We start from the raw sequence: 20,328 nt of genomic DNA on the forward strand, positions 1-20,328 counted from the left end.
GACCTGTAATAATGTCCTGTGTAGAAAAGAAAATGTGCAAAAGTATTCCATCCTGTTATTAAACTGCCAGGGATCAGGAAAAAAACTGCATTTGCAAAACCCTCCTCTTTGATACAACATGGAAAGGTACTCAGGAGCTGACCAGCAGCTCCCTGCTCACTTGACACTAGCAACAGACTTGGACTCTTCCATCATGGCTTCTGTTTCTCTTTCTATGAGAAATGCTAACAACAATTAGAGCTGTCATGCTCACTGTACTCAGAGGAAGCTTTTTGCCCTCTGGCTTTAGCAATATTATTTCAGCCCAGGAGGTGGTCCCAGGACTGCTGCCCCTGGTCACCTGCTCATTGGGCTCATTAATCGATGGGTGTTGGCTGCATGGACATGAGCAGCAGATGATTCCAGCATGTGCTGCTTTCATCCAACCAAGCCTTTATCTCATTCACTCTCCTCCCTGCCTTGCTGCTCATTGGAGGGAATGGAAACCTCTCTTGATATGCGTCTACCACTAGCCCCCCGGCCCTGCAGGGATGGAAAATAAAATCGCTCACGCCATTCTGGAGATCCAGCTCAGAACATTGCAGAGGAGGATATGGCAAGACTGAGAAGGGAATGAACTGAACAAGCCAGAGTCTTCCCACAGCCTTCCAGCTACGTACAATGTCAGGTAATTGGACCCCAGCAATGTACTCATCCATGTTTTGGATCTTGGTGGTTTTCTCTTTGAGCATTTTGATTTCTTCCAAGCCAGTAGGTTCCTCTAGTGCTAGGAAAGATACAGGGACAGTTATTGGACTAATGCTGCTTCTCCAAACTAGTGCTATTGAGAAGTGTTGGATTACAACTCCCATCATCCCAAATGTAAAGGTTGGGAAAGGCTGTCTTAAAGATAGCTTACTCTTACATTGCATTGCTATGTAGAGAAGCAGCATGCTTGACACTTGAGCCGGGCCTTTCCGGTGATTTCCACGTGTGCCTGTTCAATAAAATCCTTGGATGCTGTAGATAGTAAGGTACCATTTCTTTTATCTAGGTCAATTTGGGATCCTAAAGAGTAGCAGCCTGGGTCATCTCAAAGGAAACCCGTTCTAAAACTTCATAGGAAACGTTCCGAGGGCACAAGAATCTGACTCAGTCCCCAGGAGTGTCTGGTGGCGCTGCTACACCTAGAAAACATTAAGCTAAAGGGTTTGTTGTGGTAGAAATGGGTGGAGCTCCTTGTTTGTATCAGTATATGAGGGGCACATATGATTAAGTCACAATAATGAATTCATCTAATTACATGCTTGTATGATTTTTAAATGCCACCCATGGAATGAAATGAGGCACATGCTTAAGAAGGAAGTGGTGGGGGTTGCTATAACCACTTCAGTCAGAATCCTGAAATAATGGGAATGATTGCATGCGTGTCCTTAGAGGGGAAGGTAGGTACACATTGGCTTCTAGCCAGCAAGGCAGGTGAGGTAGTTGGGTCTCCCTGCTAGGAAGCTCACAGTGCAGCTTCCAACAGCCATATCTCATTGGCCCTTCTACCCAGTGACTCTTCCTGTGACAGAACTTGTAGGGCTACAAGGCATTGGGTGTAGCTGCTGAATGGTGCTTGGAGCTTTTTTACCCCCTAGTTTTTATTATTTACAGTTTAAGAGCAGTTCACATGATGGATGGATTCAATTTTAACAGCCATTTTGATTGGATAGATGCTAAACAAGGTTGATAATTAAACTCCTTATATAATTGAGGAGGTTCAGTTTAAAGAAAACCTAATTGTGTTGCAAACCACCCCCACCCCTTGTTTTGTTATTGAATTTTGGCAATGTACTCCGGGAGGTTGCAAAGCTGAGTTTAGGGACCATACATAGGCAATGAGTCGTGAGTTGATCATGCTTCTTCTTTTAAGGAAATTTGCTGGCCCTGGATGGCCCTGATGTTCTCAGACAAGGGAAATGAAAAGAGGTTAGACAGGTAAGCCAAGGTGAATAGTAGAAGAATAGCAGATAGGCTTATGCTTTGGTTGGATAACATAGTCACAGTTTTTCAGGGATCTGCACAACTGTGTGAATTGACAGCTGGAGAGATTAAGTGCATCTCTCCAGAAACCTTTGGATGGCTGTGTAAGATCAACACAACCGAACTCTTTATTATAAGGTTACATTATCAGAATTTTGTGAGTCTGAAAGTACATTTCTCTCCTATTGCCTATACAGCCCAAAAAACTAGGGAGGTTCCCTTTGGAGAGGTTTACCATCCCCACATTCCTTCTGTGGGCTAAACTGCCTCTTATCCTGCTGTCTCCCCAGCCGTGGCTCTTCTCCCTGCTTTCAAAGGTCACTCCCGCATACCATTACAAAACATTCCTTGCCTTTTTGAGAAATAAAATATATATTTAAATAAATAAATAAATAAATAAATAAAATAATAAAATATATATTTAAAATATATATAATACCCATGTGATTTTTCTGAGGGCTCTAGAGAGGGATGAAAAGAACAAGGCAAGGTGTATGAAAAGAAGAGAATTGTACAAAAGGAGCAGGACATTAATCTCCTCAGCTTCCAGATGGAGCAGCATATGACATACCCAGAACTGGGATATTAGCTATATCCCTGTGGGAAACTATACAAGGCTGAACATACATTGCTAGTAAAACGTTTCCACCTTGATTCAGGCTTGACTCTGCTTTCATTCCAAACCACTCTTCAGCCCACAAATTTCTTGGTTGTCTCCCATCTAAACAATAAATGCATTTCAACCTTGTTTAGCTTTTCAGGATCAAGCCAAATTGATTAGGCACTGCCACCTAGAATCTAGATGGTCGTATCAAACAGATTTAGGAAGTGGATGTTAGTTTCTTTATCCCAATGAAACTGCAGTTCTAACTAGATATGGACAGAAAGCAATCATTTTGAATATTTCATTTGACGTTAGGAGCCAAAAAGTAGAATTTTTTAAGGCATATCAAAGGACAGAATAAATATGATGCGTAAACAAATGTTTTAGGGAAAATGTAAAGTATTATTACATAAAAAGGACAAAGGAAAATGGGGTGATGAAACCACAAGATGGAGTACTTACAACATGCAAAGTTTAATTTAAAGTTTCCTAGGCTCTACTGGAAAAAGCAAGGTGAAAAGAAGCTGAATTAAGGCGTTAATGTAAATAAGGTACAGTAACCATTAACTGATTAGAAAAACTAGTGATAATAATTGATTTGCTGTTGGACAGAACAATTTTAATTCTAGTTTACTTACTGGGATTGTCTAGGGCAACAGTCTTTCACACCAGCCGTAGGGAGTGTGCTCTGATCCTCCAGATCTGCTCACAGAAAACTCAGTGTCACTAGGCTATCAACAATTGGGTGGTTCCCATCAGCAATACACATCTAAATAAATGATAAAACCATGTTTGGATCTTCTAGGTCCAAAACTGATCCTTTTCAATGACAGATTTTGCATTGTTCCTCTCAGGCATGCCAGCTTGGCTCATAAAGCTAATCCCGCTAATACCATACTTCCAGTGTAGGAAGTACTATGCGGGCTTCAGCTAAAAATGTCTATCAGGCTGAAAAGTCCTGTAAAACTGTCCTAGCTCCTGCTCTAGCAACCATGAAGCATCAAGGGTTGGTTTTAAGCAATAGTTTTTCTTGTTTGTTGCTCCCTGGTCCCACTTTATTGAATCTTAATTGAATTCACCTAAGCTTCCTTCACTTTGGCTAAATAAATACAATTCTAGATTTTCCAGACATTTGGCACAGAGAATGGGAGAGAGAGAGAGAGAGAGAGAGAGAGAGAGAGAGAGAGAGAGAGAGAGAGAGAGAGAGAGAGAGAGAGAGAGAGAGAGAGAGAGAGAGAGAGAATTTTAATTACCTGGTCCACAGCTGAGATTCAAGCAACAAACTCCTGTAGGCTCTAGTGAAAAGTTGAAACTCTAATTGAAAGTCCAAAGTACAGACTTCAGGAATGTCCTGGTAGAAAAGTAATCCAAATGCAGTTGAAGGAAAAAAAATAAAAGTTAAATCATGCAACCTGAATCTCATCAAGAAGTGAACAAGAGTGCAATAATCTCTCTCTCATTCTCTTTCTCTCTATATATAAATATATTCATAACACGGGGAAAAACTTTCACAACTAGGAAGAAAAGTGAATTACTGCCAAATTCTTCATGACCCAAATATCCAACCTCAAAAAGCTAGTTTAGGAAAACAATCAAGAATAGCCTTAACACAAAAGGGAAGACATTTTCACAGCAGGAAAATCATTCTTCTACAAAGAGAAAGCCTAAAGCAAAATTTCCCTAAGGAACTTTGAAAAAGCAAAACTATTCAACTATTCAAAGTAATAATAAATAAAGAGAAAGGAAGAGCCCCAGTACAGAGCTGCAATCTTTTTTAATCTTCCAACACTTTAGTTTTTGTTGCCAATGCAACCTTTCATTTCTTCTTCTTTTTCAGTTAAAATTTAGAGTTGATTTGGGTGGTTCAGGCCAGAAACAAATAATAAAAAAAATCAGCTTCCCCTTGTGAAAGAATGGGATGGGGATAATGTATTCCCATCATCTACTATTAACAGTGTAACAAATTATTAAACTTTTCTCATACTACGTAATTTGCAAGATGTTTTGCCAGCATTTTTCCTGACTCAAGAGGCCTTTTCCACATTGCCAAGTTAAAGGTCTCTCCGTCCATCCTTGACACAACAGAAAATTACCAGCATAAAATTTCCTTTTCCCACTGGTAATCTCTCTCCTGCATTTTGTTTTCAAGTCACTAAAACCATCTGATTTCCTTGCAAGGAAACACGGGATAAAACTGATTTTACACATTGTGAGGCTGGCCTTAGGCAATGTCAAGACATGGGGGAAAGCATACTGCAATGAATTAAGCTTCTCTCACTTATGGACTAGAACCCAAATGAAGGCACTGTTATGGAAACACAGCCAAAAAAAAGTGGCTGGAGCATTTTGGTGCCATAAAAAAAGGTAAAGGTAAAGGTTCCCCCGCACATGCGTGCTAGTCGTTTCCAACTCTAGGGGCCGGTGCTCATCTCCGTTTCAAAGCCGAAGAGCCAGCGCTTGTCCGAGGATGTCTCCGTGGTCATGTGGCCAGCATGACTAGACGCCAAAGGCACACGGAACGCTGTTACCTTCCCACCGTAGTGGTCCCTGTTTTTCTACTTGCATTTTTACGTGCTTTCAAACTGCTAGGTTGGCAGAAGCTGGGATGAGTAACAGGCACTCACTCTGCTACACGGCACTCGGGATTTGACCTGCCAAACTGCCGACCTTCTGATCGACAAGCTCAGCGTCCTAACCCACTGAGCCACCGCGTCCCTTTTTGGTGCCATAGCAACATACAAATAGGGAAAGAACCTCTCAATCCAGGCAAAGAAAGAACATTATCCTCAAAACATCAGGCATGTTTTGAAAATCAGATTTTGCTCCGGTTCCATCCTACAGCTCTGTTGCAATCTACCGGTTCCCTTATAAAAGTAACCTGAAACAGAAAAAGCATCATCCGCCATCATCTCCTTTAATGTTCAAGAGGTATGGATAATGAAGAATTGGTTTGGATGGATTATTTATTATTTTTGGTTTTTTTGGTTTTACATAATATGCTTTTCTAGTGTGGTTTGGCCTGTTGTAGGAACTCAGCCATTGTCTTAGTTTGTTACATGAATTAAGCCATCATGTTGATCTGTAATATTGTTTACTTGTTTGGACAGAGTATGTTATGTGATCACATAACAATTGTGTTTTGCCAACTCAAGTTTAGTGATCAGTGTGTTGTGTGATTCCTTGGTTAAGTGCTTTTAGCAGTGACAGGGTACATATCTGCACAACTAAATCAGGATCAAATGTGAGCTAGATTTTCAGAAGACGCTGGTACTGTCTTCTGTTTTGCGCAGAAAAGGTTATGAGAAGTGTACAGGACATAGCTCAGCCTTCAAACCTATTTTTAAATTCATAACTTATGTCTTAGAACACATATTGATCATATTTTAAGGAAATTTTATCTCTGAGCAGACATAAGTACTTATAATCAGTGAATAAGCCTCATTTCCAATCATTTGCAATAAGGGACTAAGACTTCCATTTAGGCAGATATTCATGTCCGCCTTCAGAAATTAACCACAGCATATGAGTGTACCAATTAGAACTCTAATTGAGGTGGAATTCAGAAAAAAACAAATGCCATCTGCAACAAATGCATGTATATTTACACATTTCCTCCTTTTTTCAATTAAAAACCCACAAGTGCATTGGAACAGTTTACTTTTATAAGAAAAAGCTCCAAGCTTTTTGATGACAAACATTTTTTTGAAGCACACATTCAGCACTCAAGAGAGCTTGGGGAATGGGAGGGGTGGTGGCTTATTGTATGTTCAAGGTTGTGTGTCAGCATGGCCCAAGATTGAGTGTCACTGAGAGCCAGTTGCAAATCTTCCAAACACAGAAACCACAGTCTAAGATGAAGTCAAATAGATTATATCCTACCCATGTAATTATATATAAGGTTTGGTTGAGTTATTCTTTAACTAAAAAGGTGACCTGATAATCTCAATGTATACGTTATACTTTGACAATAAAGGTTCATTCATTTAATGTCCTTTAATTTTCCAATGCATCTTTACAAACATGGGTGTGGGATGAGTTAATGTTGTTGTTGTTGTTAGTTGCGAACTCATGTCCGACCCATCGCGACCCTATGGACAACATTCCTCCAGGCCTTCCTGTCCTCTACCATCTTCTGAAATCCATTTAAGCTCACGCCTCCTGCTTCAGTGACTCCATCCAGCCACCTCATTCTCTGTTGTCCCCTTCTTCTCTTGCCCTCAACCTTTCCCAGCATTAGGCTCTTCTCCAGTGAGTCCTTCCTACTCATTAGTTGGCCAAAGTATTTGAGTTTCAACTTCAGGATCTGGCCTTCTAAAGAGCAGTCAGGTGTTGTGACTCAGGGCCAGCCTGTGGGTACGGCAGCCGGCTCAGATGTCTCGGATGACTCAGATGAGGGGGAGGAGGAGTGTGTGGAAGACGAACCGGCTGATGATGGTTTGGAGGCTTCGCAGAGCCCCCAGCCGGGGCCCTCTTCTCAGCTGCGTGAGCCCGATAGTGCGGAGGATGATGACCCACAGCTGGCCCTGTTCAAGGACGCCCGACGCAGGAGGCAGTCGAGCAGGAACAAACAGAGAAAGGCTGTGGGACTCCTCGGGAGGAGGCACAGGGAGGCCACGCCCTGATCTCTAAATAAAAGGAGTGTTTGGGGAAGGGCTGGTTGCTGAAAGCAACCCTTCCCTTTGAGGATTCAAGTTCCAGTGTTTTTGTTTCTTGTTCTGTTGTTTGAGTAATAAATCTTGGCAGACGCTTTTCAGCCTCAGACGCTCTCCAGTCTCTACTGTTTGAACAGGGGTTTGCCTTATTGCAAGGCCGGTAGCAGGCTGGTTCAGAACATCAGGGTTGATCTCCTCTAGGACTGACCGGTTTGATCGCCTTGCAGTCCAAGGGACTCGCAGGAGTCTTCTCCAGCACCATAGTTCAAAGGCCTCAATTCTTTGGCGCTCAGCCTTTCTGATGGTCCAACTTTCACAGCCATACATTGCAACTGGGAAGACCATAGCCTTGACTATATGCACTTTTGTTGGCAGGGTGATGTCTCTGCTTTTTAGTGTGTTGTCTAGATTTGCCATGGCTTTCCTTCCCAGGAGCAAGTGTCTTTTAATTTCTTGGCTACAGTCCCCATCTGCGGTGATCTTGGAGCCCAGGAAAATAAAATCTGTCACTACCTCCATTTCTTCCCCATCTATTTGCCAGGAATTGAGAGGGCCGAGTGCCATGATCTTGGTTTTCCTAATGTTAAGTTTCAAGCCAAATTTTGCACTCTCCTTCTTTACCAGTAACAAGAGGCTCTTTAGTTCCTCTTCACTTTCTGCCATTAGAGTGGTATCATCTGCATATCTTAGGCTGTTGATATTTCTCCTGGCAATCTTAATTCCAACTTTTGATTCATCTAGCCCTGCCTTTCTCATGATGTGCTCTGCATATAAGTTAAACAGGCAGGGCAACAGTATACAGCCTTGCCAGACTCCTTTCCCAATTTTGAACCAATCAGTGGTTCTGTGTCCAGTTCTCACTGTTGCTTCTTGACCCGCATATAGGTTTCTCAAGAGACATAAGATGGTCTGGTACTCCCATCTCTTTAAGAACTTGCCACAGTTTGTTGTGATCCACACAATCAAATGTTTTAGCATAATCAATGAAGCAGAAGTAGATGTTTTTCTGGAACTCCCTAGCTTTCTCCATGATCCAGCATATGTTGGCAATTTGATCTCTAGTTCCTGCCAGTACTTCTTGTAGTTCTCGATCTACATACTGCTGGAGTCTAGCTTGTAGGATTTTAAGCATAACTTTACTAGCATGTGAAATGAGTGCAATGGTGCGATAGTTTGAACATTCTTTGGCACTGCCTTTCTTTGGAATTGGAATGTAAACTGATCTTTTCCAATCCTGTGGCCACTGTTGAGTTTTCCAAATTTGCTGGCAAATTGAGTGTAGCACTTTTACTGCGTCGTCTTTTAAGATTTTGAATAGCTCAGCTGGACTGTCACCTTCACTAGCTTTGTTGTTCCTCAGCTTTCCTAAGGCTCACTTCACTTCACATTCTAGGATGTCTGGCTCGAGGTCAGTGACCACCTCATTGTGATTATCAGGGATGTTAAGCTCGTTCTTGTATAGTTCTTCTGTGTAATTTTGCCATCTCTTCTTAATCTCTTCTGCCTCTGTTAGGTCCTTGCCATTTTGGTCCTTTATCATGCCCATTTTTGCATGAAACGTTCCCTTCATCTCTCCAATTTTCTTGAAGAGATCTCTGGTCCTCCCTATTTTATTGTTTTCTTCTATTTCTTTGCACTGTTCATTTAAGAAGGCATTCTTATCTCTTCTAGCTATTCTCTGGAATTCTGCATTCAATTGGGTGTATCTTTCTTTTTCTCCCTCGCGTTTCGCTTCCCTCCTTTCCTCAGCTATTTGCAAAGCTTCCTCAGACAGCCATTTTGCTTTCTTGCATTTCTTTTTCTTTGGGATAGTTTTAGTTGCTACCTTTTGTACAATGTTGCGAACCTCCATCCATAGTTCTTCAGGCACTCTGTCTATCAGATCTAATTCCTTAAATCTATTTGTCACCTCTATTGTATATTCATCAGGGATATGATTTAGTTCATACCTGAGTGGTCTAGTGCTTTTCCCTATTTTCTTCAGTTTAAGCCTAAATTTTGTAATGAGAACCTCATGGTCTGAGCCACAGTCAGCTCCTGGTCTTGTTTTTACTGACTGTATACAGCTTCTCCATCTTTGGCTGCAGAACACATAGTCAATCTGATTTCTGTGTTGATCTTCTGGTGATGTCCATGTGTAAAGCCGTCTCTTGGGTTGTTGGAAAAGAGTGTATTCTCTTGACAAAATTCTATCAGCCTGTGCCCTGCTTCATTTTGTACTCCAAGGCCAAACTTGCCTGTTATTCTGGTTATCTTTTGGCTTCCTACTTTAGCATTCCAATCCCACATGATGATAAGGACGTCATTTTTTGGTGTTAGTTCTATAAGGTGCTGTAGGGCTTCATATTTATTTTTATTTTATTTTAATTCCATTTATATCCCGCCCTTCTCCGAAGACTCAGGGCGGCTTACAAGCTTGGCAGTAGCCTTCATTCTATGTATATGCCTGCTTATTAGGGCTTTCACACACACCCCAAGCGGCATTATTACAAAGTCAGCTTATTGCCCCCAACAATCTGGGTCCTCATTTTACCTACCTCGGAAGGATGGAAGGCTGAGTCAACCTTGAGCCTGGTGGGATGCGAACCTGCACTAATTGCAGGCAGCTGGTGTTACTTAAGGAGGCATTAGCTCACTGCTCCACCATAGAACTGGTCAATTTCATCCTCTTCAGCACTGGTGGTTGGGGCATAGACTTGGACTACTGTGATATTGAATGGTTTGCCTTGGATTCAAACTGAGATCATTCTGTCATTTTGGGGATTGTATCCCAGTATTGCTTTGCCTACTCTTTTATTGACTATGAAGGCTACTCCATTTCTTCTGAGGGATTCTTGTCTGCAGTAGTATACCTGATGGTCATCTGAATTAAATTCACCCATTCCTGTCCATTTTAGTTCACTGATTCCTAAGATGTCGATGTTCAGTCTTGTCATCTCTTGTTTGACCACGTCCAGCTTGCCTTGATTCATGGATCTTACATTCCAGGTTCCTATGGAGAAAAAATCTTTACAGCATCGGACTTTCCTTTCACCACCAGACACATCCACAGCTGAGCATCCTTTCAGCTTTGGCCCAGTCACTTCATTCTTTCTGACGCTACTAGTATTAGCCCTCTGCTCTTCCCCAGTAGCATATTGGACACCTTCCGACCTGAGGGGCTCATATTCCAGTGTCATATCATTTTGCCTTTTGGTACTGTCCATAGGGTTTTCATGGCAGAGATACTGGAGTGGGTTGCCATTTCCTTCTCCAGTGGATCATGTTTTGTCAGAACTCTCTGCTATGACCTGTCCGTCTTGGGTGGCCCTGCACAGCATAGCTCATAGCTTCATTGAATTACGCAAGGCTCTTTGCCACGACAAGGCAGTAATCCATGAAGTGGGGGATGAGTTAATACATTTGGAAAAAAATAGTTGTGCACATACAATTGGGGCATAGTATTAGTGAAGTCTATGTTATCCATAGGGATACATTCTCATACCATCCTTCAAAGTTAATCCACAACTGTAAGGAAGCAGGCTATCCACAGAAGGATGAAATTATTCTTTCAATTGTCTCCATTTATCTGGGTCTATATGCAAAAGCATTAGGAATTCCCAAAGGTGCTTTTTCAAAAGGCAACTGGACTTTGTTTTCCTTGAAAACGTTTTGCTTCTCATCCAAAAAGCTTCTTCAGTTCCTGGAAGAGAAGTAAAAAGTCTTCAAGGAAAAACAAAGTCCAGTTGCCTTTTGAAAAAAAGCACTGTTGGGACATCCATGACCTAGATGACTGAGAATCTCCATAGACAGATGGAGTTCTTCCAAAGATGCAGATGTTTCAATGAAAGCCAACATTCAACTCGTGTATATTAAGAGACAATGGCATGTTCAAAATCTAACATTGATCTTCTCCATGGGCAGGGATTTTTTCCCCCTGCATCTTGGTTCTCCCCCTTAGGCTTACAGAAATCTGCTCTCCATGGCATCTGGAGCTGATACTGTGGTTGTCTTTCTCTTCTTTCTCAGCATTCATTGCAGCAAGTTTGAGTGTACTGACCTCTGAGGGCTGCCCCTTCTCTCCTAGCCCAGTGGCTGCATCATGTCTGCTGGGCACAACAGCAGACTTTGAGCAATATGGAACCAATGGAGCAGGGAAGGAAAGTGGCAGCTCCCAGTTAGCCAGGAAAAACCAATGTGTGTCTGGTGTCACTGTGCAACTGGAAATGAGGAATCTTTGGGAGGAGTTCAACAGCCTTGGCACCGAAATGATTGTCACCAAGGCAGGACGGTAAGTGTCATGCACTTGGGATCACAGACACAAACACCATCTAATGCAGCATTTCTCAGTCTCGGAATCTTTAATATGAGTAGACTTCAACTCCCCACAAACCAGAAGTAGGAAAAGCACACCACTCAGCAAAGATTCAGGAGGGAGGCTACAAAAATTGCATCTCTACTACATTTATAAGAACAAAGTAAAAGACAATTAAGAAATTTAATTTTGCACCAAATGGATTCCCAAATGGATGCAGCTGTTTTAATGGTTAAAAAATGTGTGTAAAATATGATTTACTGTGTAAGGGTTAAGCTAATTCTCTTTCAAATGTTTTTCCAGAGCTTTCTACCTGCTGTGGGAGAAATTGCCCAGCTTGGCAATTTGTGAGAAGCTACTTGTAAGTGGCTTAGGCCTTTAAGGCAAGACTTGTAGTGGGTTTCCCTGCATCTTGGGCACATGATATCTGCCCTTCCCTGACCCTGAGTATGGCATTTACTCAGCTCGGGAATATTTTCCTCACATTCTGTAATGCCTTCAAAGCACTGAAGGAGGAGAGGAGAGGAGAGGAGAGGAGAGGAGAGGAGAGGAGAGGAGAGGAGAGGAAAGGAAAGGAAAGGAAAGGAAAGGAAAGGAAAGGAAAGGAAAGGAAAGGAAAGGAAAGGAAAGGAAAGGAAAGGAAAGGAAAGGAAAGGAAAGGAAAAAAGCTCACCTTAGGAAATTTTCCATGCTCCCACCCCAAAGCTACTGGCTCAGTGCAGCATACTCATTTGTATCAATTATCCACATTAACCCATCTTTTTGTGCCAGCAGACACTACCCATCTAAGACCCTTGCAGTTGACTGGCATTTCCAGGCCATGATAAGTCCTTTCCCAAAACAACAGGGAGGCTAAACAAATGATCTTGCAAAGTCCTTTTTCTCTGTGGCAGGAGGATGTTTCCCACCTTCCAGGTGAAGATATCAGGCATGGACCCATTGGCTGACTATGTCCTTCTAATGGATTTTGTCCCTTTGGATGACAAGAGATACCGGTACGGGACCGTAAGTTTGTACCTATTAATGTCAATGGGAACTTCAATGAATGATTGCAGCCAATGGGATCTCAGCCAATTCTCTACAATCAAAGCTTTTCTACCACCAGAGTTCAGGGGTTCTGGGATTATTATTTTTTTTTAAAAAAATCTGAGCCTGAGAAGGTTTGAGATTTTCTATTCTCTTCCATTCCTCCATCCAAACCCTTCAAATATCAGCCATCTTCTAATAGCACTTCTGTCACTTCTATCAGGAAACCATGCCCACCCCGGCTCTGCAAAAACAAAAACCATCACAATATACAGTGGTGAGATTCAATATGTGAACAACTGGTTCTCTGTATGGATACCACTTCCGGAAGCCCATTCTGGGCCTGGGCAACAAAAAATTAGCTACCGGTTCTCCCGAACTGGTGCGAACCAGCTGAATCCCACCACTGACAATACGTCACATGATGAAATCGAGTTTGGCACCCGTGCTATAGAGAATCACTTCCAGGCAGCTAGGGTGTACCTTCTTTTCCAATTTAACATTATCCGTGAAGGGTGGGGGAAACATATCCTGTATCAGGTCTCTTCAGAAGAGAAGAGAGTTGTAAGGCATAATAACACCACACTTTTATCTCAAGATAAAAGCCACATAAGTAGTGTGCATTTAAGTTGTATTAGGTTTCTATATTAGCATGCAGCAGAGAATCAGGAGCTACCAGTCCGTGATACAAATCCTGTGAGGCATCAGTTGCCAATGCCAATAAAGAACCGGGAGTCAAAGAGTTGGATTCATTATTATTATTTATTTGTCTAGCATGTCTTCAGGGATGAAAAACACATGACCTTGACTCCCTCTCGTTTTCTTATCATTCTGGCTTTTGGTCAACAATGGAAGTGAATTAGCAATAGTCAGGTCAATATCTGGTTCTTGAATGAAGCTATTCATTAGAGATGCACAGATTTTTAAGATGGCTGCCACGGTGAGGAAAAACTGTTTATCAAAAGACAATCTAGAATCCCGTCCCTGCTGTCCGTCCTATTTCCTCAGGATGCTGTTTGTCATCCTAAAGTAGATGGCATATTTTCAAACAAAGTCCCTTTTTGTGGCCATCAGCGTGTTATAAGGCAGCATGGGATGTCTACATGTGATTAAGGGGCATTCTTATATAAAAAAGTGATGCTAGAGACTGCTATTTTGTTTTGCAGCATCCCAGTAACCATTTATTTATTTTTAGAAAGTAAGCAAAAATAAGATGAGACATAGAGCCTGACAGGAACCAAAAGACTTAATCCACCCACATGATCACTCTTCTCTTGCGACAGCCTTGTTGCTGAAACATATTTCAGTTCAGAATTTCATTTACACTTATAAAAGGTCTTGATTTAGATTTTGGATTCTGCATGAATCAATCTATCTTAGTCATTGGTATTGTCAAACATGCCTGAACAGGCACGCTGGCTGAGGAATTCTGGGAGTTAAAGTCCACAAAGTCATAAAAGGGCCAAGTTTGAAGACCCCTGTATTAAACAATGTATGTAACATCATTTGGCCTTCTTCCAGGCTGATGGATAGAGCCACAATTCTCATCTCTGAGACGTCCAGTTGTTAGGATGGATAACTTTTTCTGTTCCACAGCAGGGCAGCATACTTCCTATAGGCAGTGCTTTTTTTGGTAAAAGAAAAAGGTGGCGGAACTCACACATTGCATACAACTCGCCTTGCCTACCCTACAAGGTTCCATCCAAAAAAGGTGCCGGAACTCCGTTCTGAGCGTTCTATGAGAAAAAAAGCCCTGCCTATAGGTAGTATTTCACTATTCCATAGTTGGAACTGGACTGATCTGGCCTATTTTTTTTCCTTGGCCTGGAAAGCAAAGGAAATCTTTTGAGCTGATAAGTAGAAAACAATGTGACTTCCTAGCAAGCCAAACATAATGGATGGATCCAGTATAAGCCAGAACTGTAACAACCTGTCCCAGCAGGATACTTCTTTCCTACAGGTATGCATTCCACAGTTCTGCTTGGCTGGTAGCTGGCAAGGCGGATCCTGCTACACCTGGCCGGGTTCACTTCCATCCTGACTCTCCTGCCAAGGGAGGCCAGTGGATGAGGCAAATTGTCTCTTTTGACAAGCTCAAGCTCACCAACAACTTGATGGATGACAACGGCCATGTGAGTTGCTCTGGACTGTTGCTGATTAATAACTATTTAGCTTCCTCACCTGATTGCACTAGACTTAATAGCAACTGCTTAAGGCAATTGTTGCATGTTTTTCTCCTGTTTTTATTTTAAGAAAGGCAATATTATTCTTTAAATGCAATCACCATAATACTCAGATTTTAAAAACCCTAAACATATCGCTATATCTATCTATTTATATATCTATTAGCAAAAAACAAAAATACATTTCTCCAAAATTCTTCTCAAACAAGATTTTTCAAAACAGAAAAAGAAAAAAGGAGGGTTGTGGTAGTGGAGAACACACACACACACACACACACACACACACACACACACACAAACACACACACACAGAGAGAGATACCAGATATTGAACATTTACTTTCTGTTTTCCTCTTCCATTTTTTTTTGTTAAGGTTTTACAAAAACCTGAAGATATGAGCATTCTTTGTTCAGTAAAGATGTTGCCCAGTTGCAAAAAAGAATTGATTTTGAGCTTCCTCATCAATATATTATTTAATCTTCCATGACAACTACCTCATTATGCAATGGGGAAATAAGGTGAGATTAGTCTTTTAAAATGCAGTCATTTTCTATTAGGATTTTTTTAAAAAAAACTTCTAGAAATAAATCTTTTTGCTTCTGTGCAACACATTTTTCATACTGTTGGAGTAAAAGAAGAAACTTCTTTTCATTTATAACAGTATCTCACAATTGGGCTGGCTCAAAAAATCTGAACAAGCAATTACAGCTAGACTGCAACACAAACCTCACCCAAGACCCAACCTAATAGCTATGACCAATTTTATCCACCTTCCACCCTCCAGATGTGTGATATTCCTGTTTCCACCATTGCCATTTCAACCACCCAGTCACTGGGATAGGACAGCATGTATACTATATTATCCTCTCTCCCTCCCACCCCCCAGCTATTGTATATTGGACAAAACTGAACAGAATTAGGTGTGATGATGGAAGAAGTGCCTCTGCTCCATATCAGTGGGGATAGAAAGATTCCCCTTGCTGTGATTGTGGTGCTGATATGCAAATTATGAAACTTATTTTGCAAGATTGCCTACAATGTGTGTTCTCTGGTTCCCAAGCAACGTCTACTATGGTAACTGAACTGGATGTCCAGTTATGAGACCACTGCCCTTCCCCCATAGTGGTTTTGTATATAATTATGTGGATGTGTGTATATGTTTACTTCTCTTTTGTCATGTTTTCATCATATATGGCCCATTAATGTTTGTAATCCAATACATCTGGCCGTTGCCAGATTGGGAAACCAATGTAGGCTTTTTTCATGGAGACTTTAGTCATGAAAGTGAAGAGAACCTGAGTGAATTACTTCTTCAGTATTTAATAAATAAAAAGCATCTTTCATGAAATGTAGCCCCTTGGCTGACAGCAAAAAAAATATTTCTCCCCCATCACATTTCAAATTAGAATATATCTACTGATATCTGGGAAAGTGAAAGAAAGTTGCATGCTGCCATATGCATCATGGAAAGATGTTAAAATGGGTGCCTTCACCTGAATTTAAATTTTGTACCCTAACCTAAAAGCTTTATTTTCTTAATCAAACAGATCATTCTGAACTCCATGCACAGATACCAGCCCCGTTTCCATGTGGTGGTGGTGGACCCACGTCCAGACAGTGAGCGTTATGCCCAGGAGAATTTCAAATCTTTCATCTTTACAGAGACTCAATTTATGGCAGTGACCGCCTATCAGAACCATCGGGTAAGAACACAGTATATCATGGTTTCTCCTCCAAGAGAACTGATTTATGGGAGAGGGTTGATGTGGGACAGAACACCTCTGAATTCTTGCAGATAAATCAGGATGCCCCCGCCCCCCGCTGGGTAAATATGCATAACACATACCAGTATCTCATGACCCTAAACTGACAACCTAATTACAAATCTTAAACCAGCAATCTAAGAAGGCATCTGAGGGGATACAATCAATATGGATGAAAGGGACTAGCTCCCAGCCCCGGTATATCACATTGTTCATTGGATAACTTTAAACTTTTATCTCTCAACCTCTTTTTGCTAGGGTACAATGAGAAAGATAACCTTTTATAAATTGGTTTATCAATGAAGCCACTAGGAGTCAAACTCAACTTGAAGGAGACTTTGCCTTTTCTAAGTGCTATCCTAACGTCCTCAGAAAAATGGGTAGGCAGGATATAAATCAATTAAATGTTTATTGTGTCCCTTGGCCTTCTAACTAGACAGTTATGTGAGGCATGTGAAGGGACTTAGATAAGTATGCTACTTGGCATGAAATTCCTTTCTCTGGGACTAGTGAAAGCTACCTGAACAAAGTCGAGGCTGGCAGGGAAGGTAGTAAATCACCGATAAAGCTATCCCTCTCTTTGACAGATCACCCAGCTGAAAATTGCTAGTAACCCCTTTGCTAAAGGTTTCCGGGAGTGTGAGCCGGATGACTGGTAAGTCTCTTCCTAGATTATTCTACTAAGCCAGAGATTGATAACTGAATAAATGGAGCGATCTGTTCAATGGATTGAAGACCTTGTTGCACTTTCCACTTATGAGTGGGTTGCCTATAGAGGCAGATTTTGTTTAGGCAGGTATAATGAAATATGGGACTCATTGATAAGTACAGATCAGGGGAGTGGAAGAGGGATGTGGAATTAAGCAAGGAGCCCTACACAACTCACTGAGAGAGCCCTTTCTTCATTAACTCTTATCTGACTTCCACTCATCAGCTGAACTACCTGTAGATGGTGATTTACTAGTCTTCCAGAAAACCGGTGGCCGTAAGATAGTTTTATGGCTTTGCTGTCATTCGGGCTAGAAGAGAAAGCTGGCAGAACTCTTTGTCTACTTCCACCCCAGTTGAAGTACGTCAAACTGAGAACTGATGCAAGGGAATGGGCAGTTCAGGCAATAAGTGCAGTCAGAGGGCACCCAGAGGTATTCCATAGATCCAAAATGATGCCGAAATAGGGGACAATAATGTTGCCCCCACTCCCCAAAATACTCAGGCAGAACCTCTTTTTGACTAAAGGAGAAAATCTGTAATGTTCTAATTCGGGACATCTCTTTTCCAGTTTAAATCAATTTATTTCTTTAATAACCGAGCAAAATTGACAACGAAGTAATTGATAGGGAGGGATTATGCCCACAGCTTTCTCAACCAGGCAACCTGTCAAATGCTAGCCCCCGACTATATCAATACCTTATCAATACCTTCAAAATAGATCTAAAGTGCCTAATTCATGGTCTTGGTGATGATGTGATATCAGGGGCCTAGAACAGCTAAGGACAAATTTAGCCTGCTTCCACAGTTGCAAAGGGATCAAAGGCTGAATCATGAAATACATTCTCCGAAAAGGGTAGGCGGTGCCCGAGACATGCTACTTCTGTCACAATTCACTTTACCTCATGAGGCTTTCCCTCCACCCCATCTGTAATGTCTAAAGTGCTATAGAATCCATTCCACCAATATTTGGGGGATGGTTTATTGTATCAGCTAAGTCTGTGTCATTCTGATAACTCAACAAAAGGGAGGAATTAAGACACCAGTCGTAGCTAAGGACATAGCTGGAAATGGATCAAGTTGTTCTCCCCAAAATCTCCTGTAGAGTACTACTTAAGGGAAATTTCACATTTATACCTTAACTGGTTATGTTGTATGTGCATAGGCCGGGATCTTCAGGGCAACTACTGAGTTGTTTATCACGGAATGGGAATGCCTCCTCCTTAGCCCAACTTCAAGAGATTCCAGAGAAAGGTAAGATGAAAGAATAATTTATCAGTTTAGAATGGAGAAACCTCCAAGAAAGCAGTCTTAAATTCAAGTGCCTACTAGGAAAACCAACAATCCCATAACACTGAGATTTTATGATTTACTAATCTGTTTAGGGGCTTAAGGTAATGAAGCTAGATGACTTCCTACGTAACTGTTTTATAAGGTTTTTGTGAATAAGTGCTGTCTTCTCCCATCCTGCCCTCATTGTAGGCTGAAATTAGCTGTTTATTGTTCATTCCCTTAAGCTTGCTTCCAGGTTTGGCTATCTATAATGAAGTTTTATCTAATCCAAATTTTTGCTGAAGCACAGTTATCATTAGGTAAAGAACTAGAGGAAAACTTGAACTTCGTTCTTTAAAGATCTGTACCATAAAGGTACCAAAAATGTTTAAATGCCTAGGCAATACCTGGAAAACTACTGAAAGTTGAAGACTATGGCTTCCACAATTAGTAAATAGTTATCTTGGCATCTTCTCATTTAGCAAGAAAGAGAAGAATCAGCATCAACAAAGACTTGCATACATTTCATTTTTTCCTCGAGGCAATTTGATTATATTCCTATCTTTAATCACTACATCAAACTGGCTCTCCGCGTTTAATAAGTTTAACTGTTAGCAAGAGAATGCATTGGACCAAACAACGAACTGATATTTAAATTGCTAATTTCCAACAACTTAAAAATAGTAAAGTGTAAATCACACTATTATCTCCTGAGATCCTAGGACAGTGATGGCGAACCTTTTAGAGAACGGGTGCCCAAACTGCAACCTAAAACCCACTTATGTATCGTCGGGTGCCAGGTGGGCGTGGCCAATTGGGTGGGCATGGCCCATTGGGTGGGTGTGGTAATGGTAAACTGGGTGGGACTAAAAAGTTCAATCAATCAATTCCAACTTTGCGAGATCTTTTTTTTCCCCGTGAGAAGTTGAAATTGATTGATTGAACCTTTTTTTTTGCATACGGCAGCGGAGGCCTAAAGCGAAAGGGTTTTTTAAAACCCAGCTGAAGGCCTTGGACTGGGGCAACGGCGCGTGTGCCCACAGAGAGGGCTCTGCGTGCCACCTGTGGCACGCGTGTCATAGGTTCGCCACCACGGTCCTAGGACTTAGCAAAATCATATAGCTACCAGTATTCCCTGGATGTGGTTTCCTCAGTGGAGGTTTTGCCTTCCCCACTCAGGTCAGCAACAGCAAAGAAGGTATATTTGAAGAGTGTCACACGGTGTAGAAACAGAACAGGGCTTCTGGGAATAGCTTTTACTCTCTACAGCTCTCTCTCTCTCTCTCTCTCTCTCTCTCTCTCTCTCTCTCTCTCTTTCTAGGGTTTTCCAGCAATCACCACCTTCCTCCTGCCATCCTGAGAGAAGCTTCCCAATTCCAGCATCAACCTCTGGTGACACCAGCCAGCCTCCCAGATGTATGCATTGCACGACGACCCTTGAACGAAGCCCCAGGGGCCCTGCCCTACAAGCATCTTTCCTATCACAGCTTCTACGTGGGAGCTCGAACCGGGGCAGCCCCTTATGCCCTCCCTAGCAACCGGGCAACCAGCTTCCATACTCTCAACATTTACACAGCTGGTGGTTACGAGCAATGAGACAGCAGGAGCAGCCATTCCCCGTCCCCTGGCCCAGTTCAGATCGAACTTTCCTAAATAACCCCTTTCATCTCCCCCAATTACATCTTAAATAATTATATTATATATAGATACGATGTAGTCCAATACAAAACCAACCTCTTCTCAAAGGTGTAGTGGAACTCAAAACAAGAACGGAAAGTGGATTTCACTGAGATTCTGGCCACCTGCTCCTAACTGACT

The 20,328-nt window shown here is 41.7% G+C and overlaps 2 protein-coding genes across 2 annotated transcripts in view; one reads left to right on the forward strand and one right to left on the reverse strand.

The window, feature by feature from the left end:
- The window catches only part of ACY3 (aminoacylase 3), a 61,274-nt gene extending 57,314 nt beyond the window's left edge, over nucleotides 1-3,960 (reverse strand). The window contains exons 1-2 of the mRNA XM_081324488.1: nucleotides 3,865-3,960; nucleotides 3,250-3,313 (exon numbers count right to left, since the gene is read on the reverse strand). The gene's annotated coding sequence lies outside the window, so the exon portion shown is untranslated. The remainder of the gene's footprint in view (nucleotides 1-3,249; nucleotides 3,314-3,864) is intronic.
- Nucleotides 661-20,106, forward strand: TBX10 (T-box transcription factor 10; the record flags this gene model as incomplete). The annotated part of the gene is made up of 8 exons (XM_081336917.1): nucleotides 661-667; nucleotides 11,272-11,533; nucleotides 12,451-12,552; nucleotides 14,544-14,715; nucleotides 16,315-16,470; nucleotides 17,118-17,185; nucleotides 18,404-18,492; nucleotides 19,832-20,106. 8 exons carry the CDS (start codon nucleotides 661-663, stop codon nucleotides 20,104-20,106), a joined length of 1,131 nt encoding a protein of 376 aa, XP_081193043.1.
- Nucleotides 20,107-20,328: the final 222 nt, after the last annotated feature.

Source organism: Vipera berus (genome assembly GCF_964194415.1).
Source record: "Vipera berus genome assembly, chromosome: 1".
NCBI classification, from domain to species: domain Eukaryota; kingdom Metazoa; phylum Chordata; class Lepidosauria; order Squamata; family Viperidae; genus Vipera; species Vipera berus.